Source organism: Sceloporus undulatus, chromosome 3 (genome assembly GCF_019175285.1).
Source record: "Sceloporus undulatus isolate JIND9_A2432 ecotype Alabama chromosome 3, SceUnd_v1.1, whole genome shotgun sequence".
Taxonomy (NCBI): Eukaryota; Metazoa; Chordata; class Lepidosauria; order Squamata; family Phrynosomatidae; genus Sceloporus; species Sceloporus undulatus.
Window position 1 is genome coordinate 17687637 of NC_056524.1, and position 13470 is coordinate 17701106.

Below are 13470 nucleotides of genomic sequence, written 5' to 3' on the forward strand. Positions count from 1 at the left end.
GAATTGTTTCCTTCCTTGAGTTGATAAATATGTGGCTGTGGTTTTTTGCCACTCCACAGCACTGGAGTGGATTGGCTGAATATACTTGGATGGTGCTTATAAGAGTAACAGAACTGCAATAAAGATTAATGGGGGGGGGGGATCATTGATATTTTTTACAAAGCTTTCTTTCCTGTCTGCACTGTTTCTAAAGACAACATGTCCTTGAATTCAGCATTAACATATTTGTATGGGGTTGGAATGCATGAAATGTCTCACCCATAAAATAAGAATGTCAATACTGTGCACTGTTCCAGTAATAACTACTAAATAATCATGGTTAATAATTTGTTATCTTAAAGCTATCCAAGCAACACTGAACTATGCCACTGCGTATAATAATTCACGGACTTGTCTTGTGGTGATATCATTCCAAAGAGAGAGAAATATAGGAAGTTAAATATAGAAGAGACCAATGCAGGTGGAGAAGAAGCAGAATGCCAGATTGAAATCCCTGCTCATGAAGCTCACCGCAGGGCTTTGGGAAATCATTCTGAAACTGATCCGACCTTGGGTGGTATCGTAAACATAAAAGTAGATTTACTCCACTGACACAACCTTCAGTACCATAGAAAAGGGGAATACAAATGTAGGAAGTGATTATTCATTTTGTCATTTTCTAACATTTGAAGATTAATGAGACGCCATAAATGTCTAGGCGATAATTCCAAAGTTAGTTCTTTCTTCAGATGAACAATCAGTATGTCCTTGCTATGTCAGGAAAATAATCTACCACATGCAGCCTGGTAACTTTTTAATGTGTATAATAAATAAATGGTCACAGTTTTTTTAAATGCTGCAGTCTGTTCAATTGACATGCATTCAAAGCTATTGTGGGTGCATATGTAGCACTTTTTAAAGTCCTCCGTCATGTCATCTTAAGTCTATGCATGTTAAGCAACAAAAGCCTTCTGTCTTCTTAGAAGAAATCCATTGGAAGTTATGGTACTGTAATGAGAGTAGCTTTCAAACCTTTGTAAATCTTCATTCTTTCCACTTAAGCATTGTTGACTTCACCACCACAAAAGCAATCTTGCAACGAAATTACAAAATCTCTGATCTCAGCGGTAGTGTCCTTATATTTATTTTCTCTTCAGATAGAAAATGGAGTTGCATATTGAAATGGTCCTTAGCTAACATCCATCATTTGCAGCTCTGTCTCTTCAGTGGTGCTGGCTGTTAAGTGAAAAAAGATGGAAAACTGGTTAGCGGGACATTCCAAACTAAAAACAACTGCAGTCAACAGCCCTAAGAAAATGCAATGGAAACTCATGAAGAGTCACTAAATTGAGTTATGCCTACTCTCCTGTATAGGCTATGAGAACTATGTCCCACCTTTCCTAAATGTTAACCAATTAACCCATATTCTGACTTGGGAATTAAAATTTACCTTTCAACACTACCTTTGTCACCTAAAGCACTTTCAAAGCTGAGCCAAAGTTAACTAACCATGCCACTGTGAACATGAGCAAAAGAAACAAAGTGTGAATATTTTGGTTATGGAACTCCTGCACAGAAGGCATACTGGAGTAATTTGGAAACACGTCCCTAGTTTATAATCCTTAGGACACAGACTTTTTAAGCTTGCAATAAGAATAGCATGACCTTGTAATATAGCAAGGGAGAAAGGTAGAGTACCATTTTAAGAGAAAGTTGATTTCCATACAGTGGCATATTACTGAATGTATCTTTCCAATATTTCTTAGCTTTTGGGCAACTCCACCATTAGATGCTTTTTTGTAACATGCTGGCCATGAAAAACAAGTGGTGGGAAAGATACTGATCCCAAATGAATCACTACTACCATTTGGCCCCAATGCAAAAACTAACTTGTTCTAAGGCAATCTAAGGAAATGAGTAGGACAAGATTGCTTGTTTGCATAGGGGACAATGCTTTTCTTTCTGGCAGGTGTTCTCAGCTTCTGCTACAGTAATCATTATAAAGTAAATAACTTCCTATGGTTTTTTTATTATTTCTTTGCATTTCTGAAACCATAAAAACGTGGAGAAGAGAAGAGAGGAAGGATTCTTTATTGGTATCCAAATGATCTGGAACCATTGGTGATCTGTACCTAGACTAAGTGCTGTACAGATATATTTGGACTGCAACAATTTCATACCTTATTTGGTAGGAACGGTCTCAATCTTTTCTTTAGTTTTTTGTGGGTTTTTCGAGTTATGAGGCTTGCTCTAGAAGAGTTTATTCCTGACATTTCACCACCATTTGTGGCAGGCATCTTCAGATAATGCTGACATGGAAGAGGGGGGGGGGTATATATACTGTTGGTTTAGAGCAGTGGTCCTCAACCTTCCTATTGCCACAACCCTTTAAAACAGCTCCTCGTGTTGTGGTGACCCCCAACCATAAAAAACGGATAAAGGAGTGGTGTCTCAGTTCCATTGGAAATACGTATGTGTGTTCTGATGGTCTTAGGCGATCCCTGTGAAGGAGTCATTCAACCCCCAAAGGGGTTGTGACCAACAGTTTGAGAACCACTGGTTTAAAGGAAGTTATTTGCATGTTAATCTGTGTATTGTTCTCTTGTTGAATGGCAAGGCCTACAGGTTGAGAGAAGGCCATTCAACAAGAGAACAATACACAGATTAACATGCAAATCACCTCCTCTCAACCGTATTTATGAGTGGTCATCTGCGAATACATACAAATCCCACCCGTCCGTCCCCTCAGTGTCCTGCTCACATTGGCTCTTTCCATCGCCTGCTTGGCGGAAAAATTGCAGAACTGGAGAAAAGAGCGGGAAGGCAGGGGCCTTATAACGGGTGGGTGGAGTTACCGCCAAAAACTTTCAATATGTTGCAGAGTTAACTCTGCCCAGTGATTCCAGTAGGTTCCGAGCAGCACTGTGCAGGCGCAGTAAAACCCCATTTGTATGTATTCGCAGATGACCACTCGAAGAAATACTGTTACAGGTAAGCAACCTGTCCTTCTTTTCCATGCCAGCATTGTCTGAAGATGCCAGCCACACCTGCAGGTGAAACATCAGGAATAAGCTCTTCTAGAACACGGTCTCATAGCCTGAAAAACCCACAAAAACTATGGATGCGGGCCGTGAAAGCCTTCAACTTCACAATCTTTTATTTCTTTCCTGAAACCTCCTGAAGAGTCAATAGTTTATAAAAAGGTAGATAAAAGGGAAGTGTGGAAAGGAGAAGGAGGTGTCTTTATTGGTTTCCCAAATGCTCTGGAACCACTGCTGCTCCTAGACTAATGCTGTCCTGATATATTTGAACTACAAAAATCACATACCTCCAACTGTCGTAATTTTGCATGGATAGTCCTGATTAATTAATCAATTTGTCATCCCACTTTTCCAGCTGCTTTTAAAATGTCTCAGTTTTTCCTTCCTCCCCCCTTTGTCCTCATATCAGTAGCCATAAACTGCAGATTGCAAAAGTAGTTTGCACTCTGGCAACTCAGCAGGTGGGGGATCTTGACCTTTCCAAAAGGCTCAGACAAAAACAAACTGCTGCATCCTCTCCTAGCACATGTTTTCTTCCTCGTTAATAACTTTTTCCCTTTCAACCACATGCTGATGTTACTTGGCCACATGTGTCCCAGTTTTTATCTGTGAAATTTTGGCAGGTCTGCAATCAGTTTGGTAGTAGGGCCAAAATTATCTTTGACAATGGTAAAGCATAAAATTCCTTCAGGTGTGATGGCTGTGACTGGTAAGTAGGGAACTTTTAAAGTGCACCCCTCCCAACAGATGAGGATGGGTAGGAGTAATGTATCTGTAAAAGCGTATATGATAGAGTGGGACCAAAATTTTGGCTATAATGTACAAATGGATGTATTGCGGGGGAGGAATGTGGACCAAAGGCATACAGATTATTTTGAGTAGAAATTCAAAGAAAAATATGTATAAGATGATGTATAGATAGTATCTAACTCCAAATAAGTTGTTGAAAATATCTAAGAATGTTTCAAACCGATGCTGGGATGGTCAAGATAAGTAGGACTCTTTTTCCCTATGTGATGGACTGAGTATTTATGCTGTCTGAGGCTTACCTTTGAGCTGCTGCCTCTCCTGAAGTAGATGGATGGATTTATTGCACAGCCACATGAAACAGATGAGAATGGCAGACACAGCTGTGAGAAAGGCAAAGAAGACAGCTACGAAATGCAAATCTTCATAGAGAATCTCTAAGGAGGAGGGGAGACACACAACATAGTTAAGTGTAACTAGGGTTGGATCTTTGAAATTTGAGAGACGGCTGAAAAGAAAATCACAACTCTTTCTGTCTGAGCTCATCTTCCCCATAACATCATTGCTCTCTTTCTATTTCTGAAACATCCCTATCTCTGAGCCACACAATGTTTCTAGCTGTACAATGGGACTTCATGCCTCAGCTTGGAAAAATTACTTTTGGGATTGCCATGTCCAGAAATTCTCCAGTATGCCAAAAATGTTACGGTAGTTTAGCACAGTGATTCCTAAACTCTGGCCCTCCAGATGTTTTGGATTTAGCTTCCCGAATTCCTGACTATTGGTCAAGCTCTCTGGGCCTTCTGGGAGCTCAAGTCCAAAACACCTGGAAAACCAAAGTTTGGAAATCACTGGTTTAGCAGATATTCTGGACCAGAAGAGAGTCTGCCTGCTCCTGTTAAAGAGTCCAACTTGGGCAGCTGGTATCAAGACAAAGTAACACTTTCATTTTCTTATTATTTTCATACCATAAACATTTAACAGGATGGTCCCGTAGATGGTAAATCCAGACTTGTCCCTCACTGTGACCAAGTAGTAACCAGAATCTCTCAGATCCACCTTCAACAGCTGGAGGGAACCATTTTCATAAACATTCACTCTGCCTTCGTAACTAATGGAGATGTTGGTGTAACTTCCAGGTTTCCACTCCGCTATTTCCGTGGTGCCCCTGGGGGATGTGTGCTTCCACTTAATGATGGGGGTACCTTCACAGGTGTAGGCGACGGATAGTAAAATGTTTTGTTCCACTGTGGTGTTCACATTGGGTTGAGGGACATGCAGTGATACTTCTCCCTGGGCTGAAAAAACAAACAAACACAGCTTTTGTTGTAAAGGCACATTCTTGTTTGAAGGGCTGGCAAAGGACAGTGTCAGTACAACACCCCTGCAAAGATATGCACACATATGCTCTGAACTGGAACTACTTTTACTTTACAAAAAACTACAATTGTTTTAATTGTTCATGCAATTTTAACCTTAAACTGTAATTCTTTTTTAAGGGGGGGTATTTTGTATATATGGTGTATTCTTTTAAAATTGTAAGCTGCTTTGATTGTTTTTTCAAAAAGAGGGGTAGAAATAAAAGTTTTATTTTATTATTAAGTTTTATCTGGCCAAGGATGCACTCAGAAGGATTAGCTGGAAAAGCCTTGTAGCCAGTTACTGTTTCTGTAAGACTATGATTCCATGAATGCCAATGTTAGGTGTGTTAAGATAACTGATGAAACTACAGTGGGTCCTTGGTATCTGCTGGGGTTCAATTCTGGGATCCACTGTAGATACCAAAATCCATGGATGCTCAAGTCCCATTAAATACAGTGGCATAGTAAAATGGTATGCCTTACATAAAAAGGCAAAATCAAGGCTTGCTTTTCGGAATGTATATATTTTAAAAAATATTTTCAACCCATGGATGCTTGAATTGGTGGATAAAAAATCTGCCGATATGGAAGGATCACTGTATTGGGACACAATTGAATATTGTCCTCCCCATCCCAGAGAAGGTCTCTCCCAATGTGTAGCCTTGCAGCTGGTACTATAGACAGGAAATGCCACTGATAAGAAATGTCACCTTTGGGACAAGGCTGATCCGCTTAATGCTTTTATGAAGTCTTTCTTAAGCGGATGCTTGTCTGAGTCATTACTACCCTTTGTTTAACCAAGTATTGAGTAAGGTTTCTCAGAAAGTCCAGACACCTTTTATTTGTAAGACGTTCCTTTGTTTTTAGAAAACATCCTGATCCTGATGCCATGATTCCTTCCCACCTGAGATGCTTTTAAAAGGAGGCTAATTCAAAGACAAGCCAAGAGGTCCCTCCAGCTACCTGCCACCTGCTTCTGGAGTCTTCTTACTGAAATCACTAGCTAAATGTTACTCGTTGTAGCTAAATTACTTTTTCACCTGAATGTAAAGGGATCTTACATTCAAAGGTGCTACAAGATTAACTGTGCAGAAAAAGGTGTCAGGCAAGCTTCCATAGACCTGGTCTACTTCCTTAGATAAGACCCCTTTGCATGCTAATATTCCAGTCTAACACAGCTGTATCTCTCAATTCTTTCACCTGAAATTAAATGTGGAATGCTCTCCCCTTGGACTGGCAAAAACATTCATGTCATTTAGGCACCAAGTTAAAAACTTGGCTGTTCACCAAAATCTTTGGGCCTCATTAATGCAACCCAAAGACTGTTACAGCTTTTTAAAAATTAGAATTTGTTAAATCTGTTTTAACTCATTATACCATTTAATAGCTCATTTAAATTATCTTCCTGTTTAATGTGTTTTAATGCTATTTGTATCCTGCCCTGAGATTTCTTGTGTATAACTATTTTAATATAATTAATTTAATACTAATATTACAAGTGCTGAGATAGAAGCTGGAATAGAGAGAGCTAGCAGAGACCTAGCTAGCAGAGACCTTTTCTCCAGCAAAGTCATATATACAGTCATATATACCATATACACCAGTCATATATACAGCCCTGATAATGTACTTTAAATTTTTGTATTTCAGAATGATTTTAGCTATATTGCTTTAATATAGGGTGTGAACTATTGAGTCCCTTATGAAATAAAAGTGGCATTTAAATAAATACATACATAAATGATTAGGACCCAGACAGAGCTGTGGAAACAGTGGCAAATTAACTTAGGTGACTAGAGAACCCAAACTCCAGAAAAGTACCCTGACTGAAAATTCTGCTGCCTGCCAATGTATGTAGAAAATAACGAAATGCACACAGCATTGTAAAGCATTTCTAATAAGGGCTATGGAGGCTCACAAACTATAGCATCACCTTCCTTGGTGTATCTGACAACATTGGAAGGTGGCCTATAAACGCAAAGATAAACTCTTCTATAGAACGAGACAGACTTCCAAGGCTGGATGTCAGCAATATTTCTGTATTAAAGAATTCAATAATCAAAGGAAAGAATGGGATTCTACTGTGGCCACATGTGTCTGCCTACAGCAAACAAGGTAAACAGCATCTGCCTCTGGAGTATGCAAACAGCAAACCAAGGAGTAAAGTGAAGAGCTCCCCAGCTACTCTCAGCATGTTGCAAAAGCCTTGATCTGAAAGTGTGGGTACCAAAATGGAAACCACAAGAATTGTTATTTATAAAAGGTTTGCTGGATCATGTTGAACTGCTCTTCTTCTTCTTTTCTTTGTGTGTGTGTGTGTGTGTGTGTGATATAAAAACCTTTTCCAATTTTTTCCATGTTACTTCTCCTGCCTCTGCTACCAAATTTTCTATTTAAGAAGTACAGTTTATGTACCTCCCCTCCCCAAAAAAACCCCATCCTTCTTTCCTTTCTTTGCTGTTTTCAAATTGTTTATCTTGCATTTCACAGGACTGCCCAATCCAAACAGATGGGTTTCTGCCTTAAAAACAAACAACATAGTCCTTTCTGTTTGTTCCTGCCCACACCAAGAGACCAAGAAGGGCTGATGGTGCCTCAGAAGGTGTGTGAGTTAGCAAGAGAAAGGCTTTGCTCTCAGGGAAGAAGAGAACTCCGCTCCATGGGCTGTGGGCTTCCATGTCAGTAGGGCAGTGAATCCTATCCGGGTTTTAGTCAATACTTAAATGAACTAGTCAAGGTGTTCAACCTGCTTTGAGCACAGAGTTCAGCACCTTGGTTATTTCCCTTAAGGTTCAGTCTAAAACTCAGATCATTATCCCTCTGGAATCTTGGAAATTGCTTTGATGGAGGATAACAGCCACTATTGCTCTTCCAGCAGAAGTGAGGCAAGTTGCTGCTAAGGAGAAGAGCTATTAGATGGTGGAGTACCTATTGGGTGGTCATGTACCTACTGGCAGAGATCCTACACTGTCTCAGCGTAGTGTAAATATCTGCTAGTGGAGTTAATGCTACACTAGCACTATGCAATTGTTATACTTAGTACAGTCAGCCTTTAGTATCCACTGATTTGGCACCCACAGATTCAACTATCTACAGCATGAACATACACCCACCCCCCAAAAGTTTCAAAAAGCAAATTTTGATTTTTGCCTCTATGCATTACCTTTCTACATTGCACATTGCAATTACACAATAAGCTGTCAGCCCTGTGCCTTGACTGTCAATCCACATACCTTGTGCTTTGTTCACATTCAGTATAGGGTTAGAATCATAGAGTTGGAAGAGAAGCCAAGGGTCATCCAGCCCAGCCAATCAGGAACACACAATCAAAGCAACCTTGACAGATGTCCATCCAGCCCCAGTTTAAAAACCTAAAGAGAAGGAGACTCCACCGCCCTCCAAGGGAGTGTGTTCCACTGTCAAGTAGCAATTAGGGCCATTCAGCTGTCCTTTATTTTTTTAGCATGATGATGCAAACCATTTCAATCACGTATTCCAGGTTTTTTATTCCCACTATGGAACCTCGTTGATGCGCATCTCTGCAAGTTTGGTTGTTCACACATGCAAGCATTTGAATAAAGATGGAGTTGACAATGTGAATGCATTCGGAATACATTTAAGGTATGCAGTATTTTGTCCTGTGTTTTATCAATTGGGGTGTATTCACATCGGTTATTCACACTATTGATGATGCAGAACCTTTTTAAAAAAACTTTGGAAAACCCCACTCTTGACTATCCTAGAATAAGTGGGGGGTTTTAGCGTCCCTCCAATTTAATTGGGTTCATTTGGGACGCGTGTGAACAACAGAGATCCAACCCGGATTTATCCTGGATTATTTTCACTGTGTGAATAACCCCTTACTGTCAGGACGTTCTTCCTAATGTTGAGGTGGAATCTCTTTTCCTCTAGTTTGAATGCCTGTGTTTATTTATGCTACTCCACACTAAAGCAATGTAGGACTTCAACCATGGCATTCTCTAGGATGGAATCTACACAATTCAACATGGAGCATGGTTGCCTTAAAGGGAGCAGCAGCCAAATTAGCCCTAGAGTGAATGCTAACCTCCCAATGTCCAAGCCATACTGAACACATAGCAATTGTGATGGAACCAATTGCCCTGGTGTAGAAAGCCATGGACTCCAAAGTAGAGTCTGCCATGATCTGGAATGCCATATCCATTTTCATGAGCTCACTTTGGGTAGATTTCTTTTTTTTCTGCCAACCCAGAATACACCATCATGGTAAATTACTAGATGGCATTTTAATCCAGCCACTGACAAATTAGATGGGCTGTGATCATACATCACAAAAATACCATAAACCTTATTCCAAGGAAACCAAGCCCCAGATTATTCACGAGAACCCTCTTAAAAACAAACAGAAACAGCTTCATTTATATACTGCTTCATAAGTGTCTAAGCAGTTTACAACTGTAAGCTAATTGCCCCAACAAGGAGGGTACTCATACTCAGAAAAGCTGGGCTGCGCATAATGCCAACAACATGTTCTTCACTAGGCTGTTCGTCTCTGTCCTTTCCTTCTACACTAATTTAGCGTTGCTGCTGTAGGGACAGGAACAGAGACTGCAGCCAGGAAATCAGAAGAAGATTAGGACTGGGTTGGGCAGCTATGAAAAGACTAGAAAAGATCCTAAAATGCAAAGATATACAACTGTGCACAAAAGTCAGAATCATACAAGCCATTGTATTTCCTATTACCATGTATGGATGTGAGAGCTGGACAATTAAGAAACAGGATAGGAAGGAAATCAATTCTTTTGAGATGTGGTGCTGAAGAAGAGTTCCGAAGATACTTTGGACAGCTAAAAAGACAAACAAATGGAGCAGATCGGGCCAGATATCTCCCTGGAAGCCAAAATGACAAAACGTAGGCTGTCGTATTTTGGACATATCATGAAAAGACAGGACTCATTAGGGAAAAAAACAATAATGCTGTGTAAGGTGGAGGGAAGTAGAAAGAAAGGAAGGTTGCATGCTAGATGGATGGACTCTATTAAGGAGGTCACTGGTATGAACTTGCAGGAACTAAGCAGAGCAGAAGAGGACAGGAGCCTTGGAGATTTCTCATCCATAGGATTGCCATGGGTCGAGAGCGACTTGAGGGCAGTTAACAACAAAACTGCAGGGTTGCTAGCCTTTGCATATATCTCATATTGCATTCTGGCTTCTGTCCAGCAAGGAGAGCAAGAGCAGGTGCCAACAAACATTTTCTTTCACATTGAGACCAAATGAATCAAAGGTCCACTTTGGCACAGGGCCCTATCTAGTACACACCTACATTTCACAATAGAGGAAGGAGGGTGGGAAAGGCAAAGGAGCTGTGATTAAATAAAGCAAAGAAACCAATAGTAGAAAACTGCCATTTTTTTCTTCCTTCCTCACTTATCCATAATAGCATTTTTGCTAGAGGTGAGAAGGATGCAACCTTTATTGGATTGAAGCTCCCAACATTCATCATAATTGACTTTGCTGGTTGGTGCTGCTGGTAGTTTCAGTCCAGCAACATCTGGAGGACCTCATGATTCCCATCCTTGCTTTAAGGCTTACATCTCTGTTGCAAATTATTAGGAAAGGGACTGGTCTCCTCTTATTATCTTTCTACCAACAGGCATTTTGAGTGTTAACTGGCTGATGCAGAAGACCTTTTAAATGGGGTGTGTTGTATTTTTTTATTATTTTAACAGCCTTTTAAAACTGCTGTAAATGAACATACGTATTTATAATAACAAGGCTGAGAGAATGTGACTTGATTAAGTTGACCCAGTGAGTTTGCATGGCCAAGCTGGGATTTGAACCCTGGTCTCCACAGTCACAGTCCATATAAGCTTCTTATTATATACATGTTTGGAACACTGCTTTAGTAAGAGCTTGCAGGGGAGAAATCTTTTTTTGATTGAGAGATCCACCCAGTTGGGTTTTCTGTGAATTCTAGTTTTTTAAAAAAATAATTTTTCCAACCTCTTTGGTTCTCCCCATCTTACCAGGATGTACAGGAATTTTCCTTCCTCTCAGAATACTGAAATTCAATTTGATCAGCATCCAAATCTATCCCATCCATCCTGTTTAACCATACTTTTCATTGGCAGTATGCACATTCCAAGAGCCAACATGATGTGGTTTTTTCAGCATTGGACTACAACTCTGGAGACCTGGGTTCGAATCCTCGCTTTGCCAGGGAAACCCACTGAGTGGCCTTGGTCAAGTCACATTTTCTCAGCCTCAAAGAAAGACAAAGGAAAACCCCCTCTGAACAAGTCTTGCAAAAACAACAACAACCACAACAAAAACTCATGATAGGAACTCCTTAGGGTTGCCCTATGTCAGAAACAACTCGAAGGCATACCAGTATATTCTGTTTTCATTGAGCTTTGTCCAACCCTGCTGTGTTCTTTTCCAAAGATGCTACATGCTTCTGCCAAATTTGGAATTCTGTCTCAACCCTAGTGATACACTTAAACATTAGAAATAGAAGAAACTAATATGGTTCAAATATGTTTAAACATTTGAAAGGATGTCATTCTGAAGAAGGAGCAATCTCGTTTTCTGCTGCTCCAGAGATTAGGGCTGCATCTACATTGCAGAAATAATGCATTTTGGCACCTGTTTAACTGCCATGACTCCATGCTATGGAGTTCAGGGATTTGTAGTTTTGTGAGATATTCAGCCTTCTCTGTCTGAGAGCTCGGTTGTCACAACAAACTACAAATCCCACTGTTGTTTTTTGTGGGTTTTTTCAGGTTATGTGGCCATGTTCTAGCAAAGTTTCTTCCTGACATTTCGCCAGCATCTGTGGCTGGCAGATTTCTCTGAAGATGCCAACCACAGATGCTGGCAAAATGTCAGGAAGAAACTCTGCTAGAACATGGCCACATAGCCCGAAAAACCCACAAAAAACTATGGATGCTGGCCGTGAAAGCCTTCAACTTCACAAATCCCACTGTTGAGCATGTTACTATAGGTAACTAAGCTTGGCCATAAAACCCATTGGGTGACTTTGGACAAGTCACATATTCTCAGCCTCAGGGGAAGGCAATGGTAAGCCTCCTCTGAACAAATCTTGCCAAGAAAACCCCACAACAAGTTCACCTTAGAGTTGCCATAAGTTAGAAATGATTTGAAACCACACAACAACAACAAACAGAGAGAGAGAGAGAGTCATCATGGGGTGTAGTGATTTAAGTGGTGGGCTATGCCTCTGGGGACCAGGGTTCTCACTGGGTTACTTTGGACAAGTCACATATTCTCAGCCTTAGAGGAAGGCAAACCCAGTCTGAGAAGGTCTTGCCAAGAAAATCCCTGATAGGGCTGCCTTAAATCAGAAATGACTTGAAGGCACACAACAGCAACAGCCCCCAGAAGTACCACCACTACTCTCAAGCAGCAGGGTGATGGCGATTCTGGAAGTTGTAAGGAAAGAAAACTTAAAGATAATGACTCTGGCAAGACTCCTTAAAAGGGACCATGGGAGAGACATAGAAACATGGTAGGCCAACCTGAAGGGGAAAATAAGGGAGGAAGGAAAGTCTCCGGCACTTACCTTGGAAGGTCCACCTGGCCATCAGGCAAAGGGTCACAATCCCTAGTGGTACACTTGGTCTGCAGGCTTGCAGACAGGTGACAGGCCTCATCAGAAAGAACAAAATGCTTGACAAAGCTCATTTAAACCAGAGCCACAGGTCAAATTCCAGGTGTGTGCTGGTGGGGGCTGTGATGGACAGCAGCTTTGCCTCCTTTCTCTTCTTCCACATACTGCAGCTTCTTCTTCTGCAGGTGCAGCCAAAACCCAAGGACTGTGTCAGCAACTGGAGGCTCACCACAGCTGAGTCTGCTTGTGCCTACATTTGCTTTCTCCAGAATCCACTACTAAACGGTGTGTCAAAAGGCTGGCCTTCTGCCTCCGCTCACGCCCTCAGACTCCTCTGATATCAATCCAGGATATAATTGGCTCTAGCGAAGGAAAGAACCAAAGGAGAGATACCACAACACTACAGTGAACAGTGTAAATACTCCTGCCAGCCAGGAAATGAGCTCTGCAGGATGACGTGCCACCGATGCCAACATACGGTACTTTCTGTTCTGGCTGCTCATGCCGATTTGGACTTGTTTCTGTTGTGTGTCACATATTGGGTTGCTTTTCAAAGTGATCTGGAAAACATAGCTGAGTCAAAGATTATGAATCTGGGTGGCACCAGGCATTTTAATCGTATCAAGCTACCCTCTAACTGTCCCAGTTTGGCAGAGATGGGTGTGTTGTGTGCCTTCATGTCACCTGTTGACCCCTTTAATTTCATAGGGTTGGACTACTCAAAGGTAGTTTG

At 41.0% G+C, this 13470-nt stretch overlaps 1 protein-coding gene across 2 annotated transcripts; it reads right to left on the reverse strand.

The window, feature by feature from the left end:
- Positions 1–99: 99 nt before the first annotated feature.
- Positions 100–13102, reverse strand: VSTM5 (V-set and transmembrane domain containing 5). Of its 2 annotated transcripts, none has more exons than XM_042458999.1 (4): positions 12690–13102; positions 4736–5065; positions 4070–4150; positions 100–1215 (listed from the first exon to the last, which is right to left on the reverse strand). In XM_042458999.1, exons 1-4 carry the CDS (start codon positions 12778–12780, stop codon positions 1169–1171), a joined length of 549 nt encoding a protein of 182 aa, XP_042314933.1. In that variant the 5' UTR covers positions 12781–13102; the 3' UTR covers positions 100–1168. The 2 variants fall into 2 exon arrangements, with proteins under 2 accessions (XP_042314933.1, XP_042314932.1); XM_042458998.1 differs by having other exon boundaries at positions 4070–4204.
- Between the last annotated feature and the right edge of the window lie 368 nt (positions 13103–13470).

What these genes read in the sequence shown, in the direction of transcription:
- VSTM5 (XM_042458998.1), bottom strand. Translation starts at nt 12,780, where the DNA reads ATGAGGCCTGTCACCTGTCTGCAAGCCTGCAGACCAAGTGTACCACTA. An exon ending in GGCCAGGTGGACCTTCCAAG is followed by an intron (nt 5,066 to 12,689) that starts GTAAGTGCCGGA and finishes TTGTTTTTTCAG; the next exon opens with CCCAGGGAGAAGTATCACTG. An exon ending in GGAGAGGCAGCAGCTCAAAG is followed by an intron (nt 1,216 to 4,069) that starts GTAAGCCTCAGA and finishes TTCACTTAACAG; the next exon opens with CCAGCACCACTGAAGAGACA.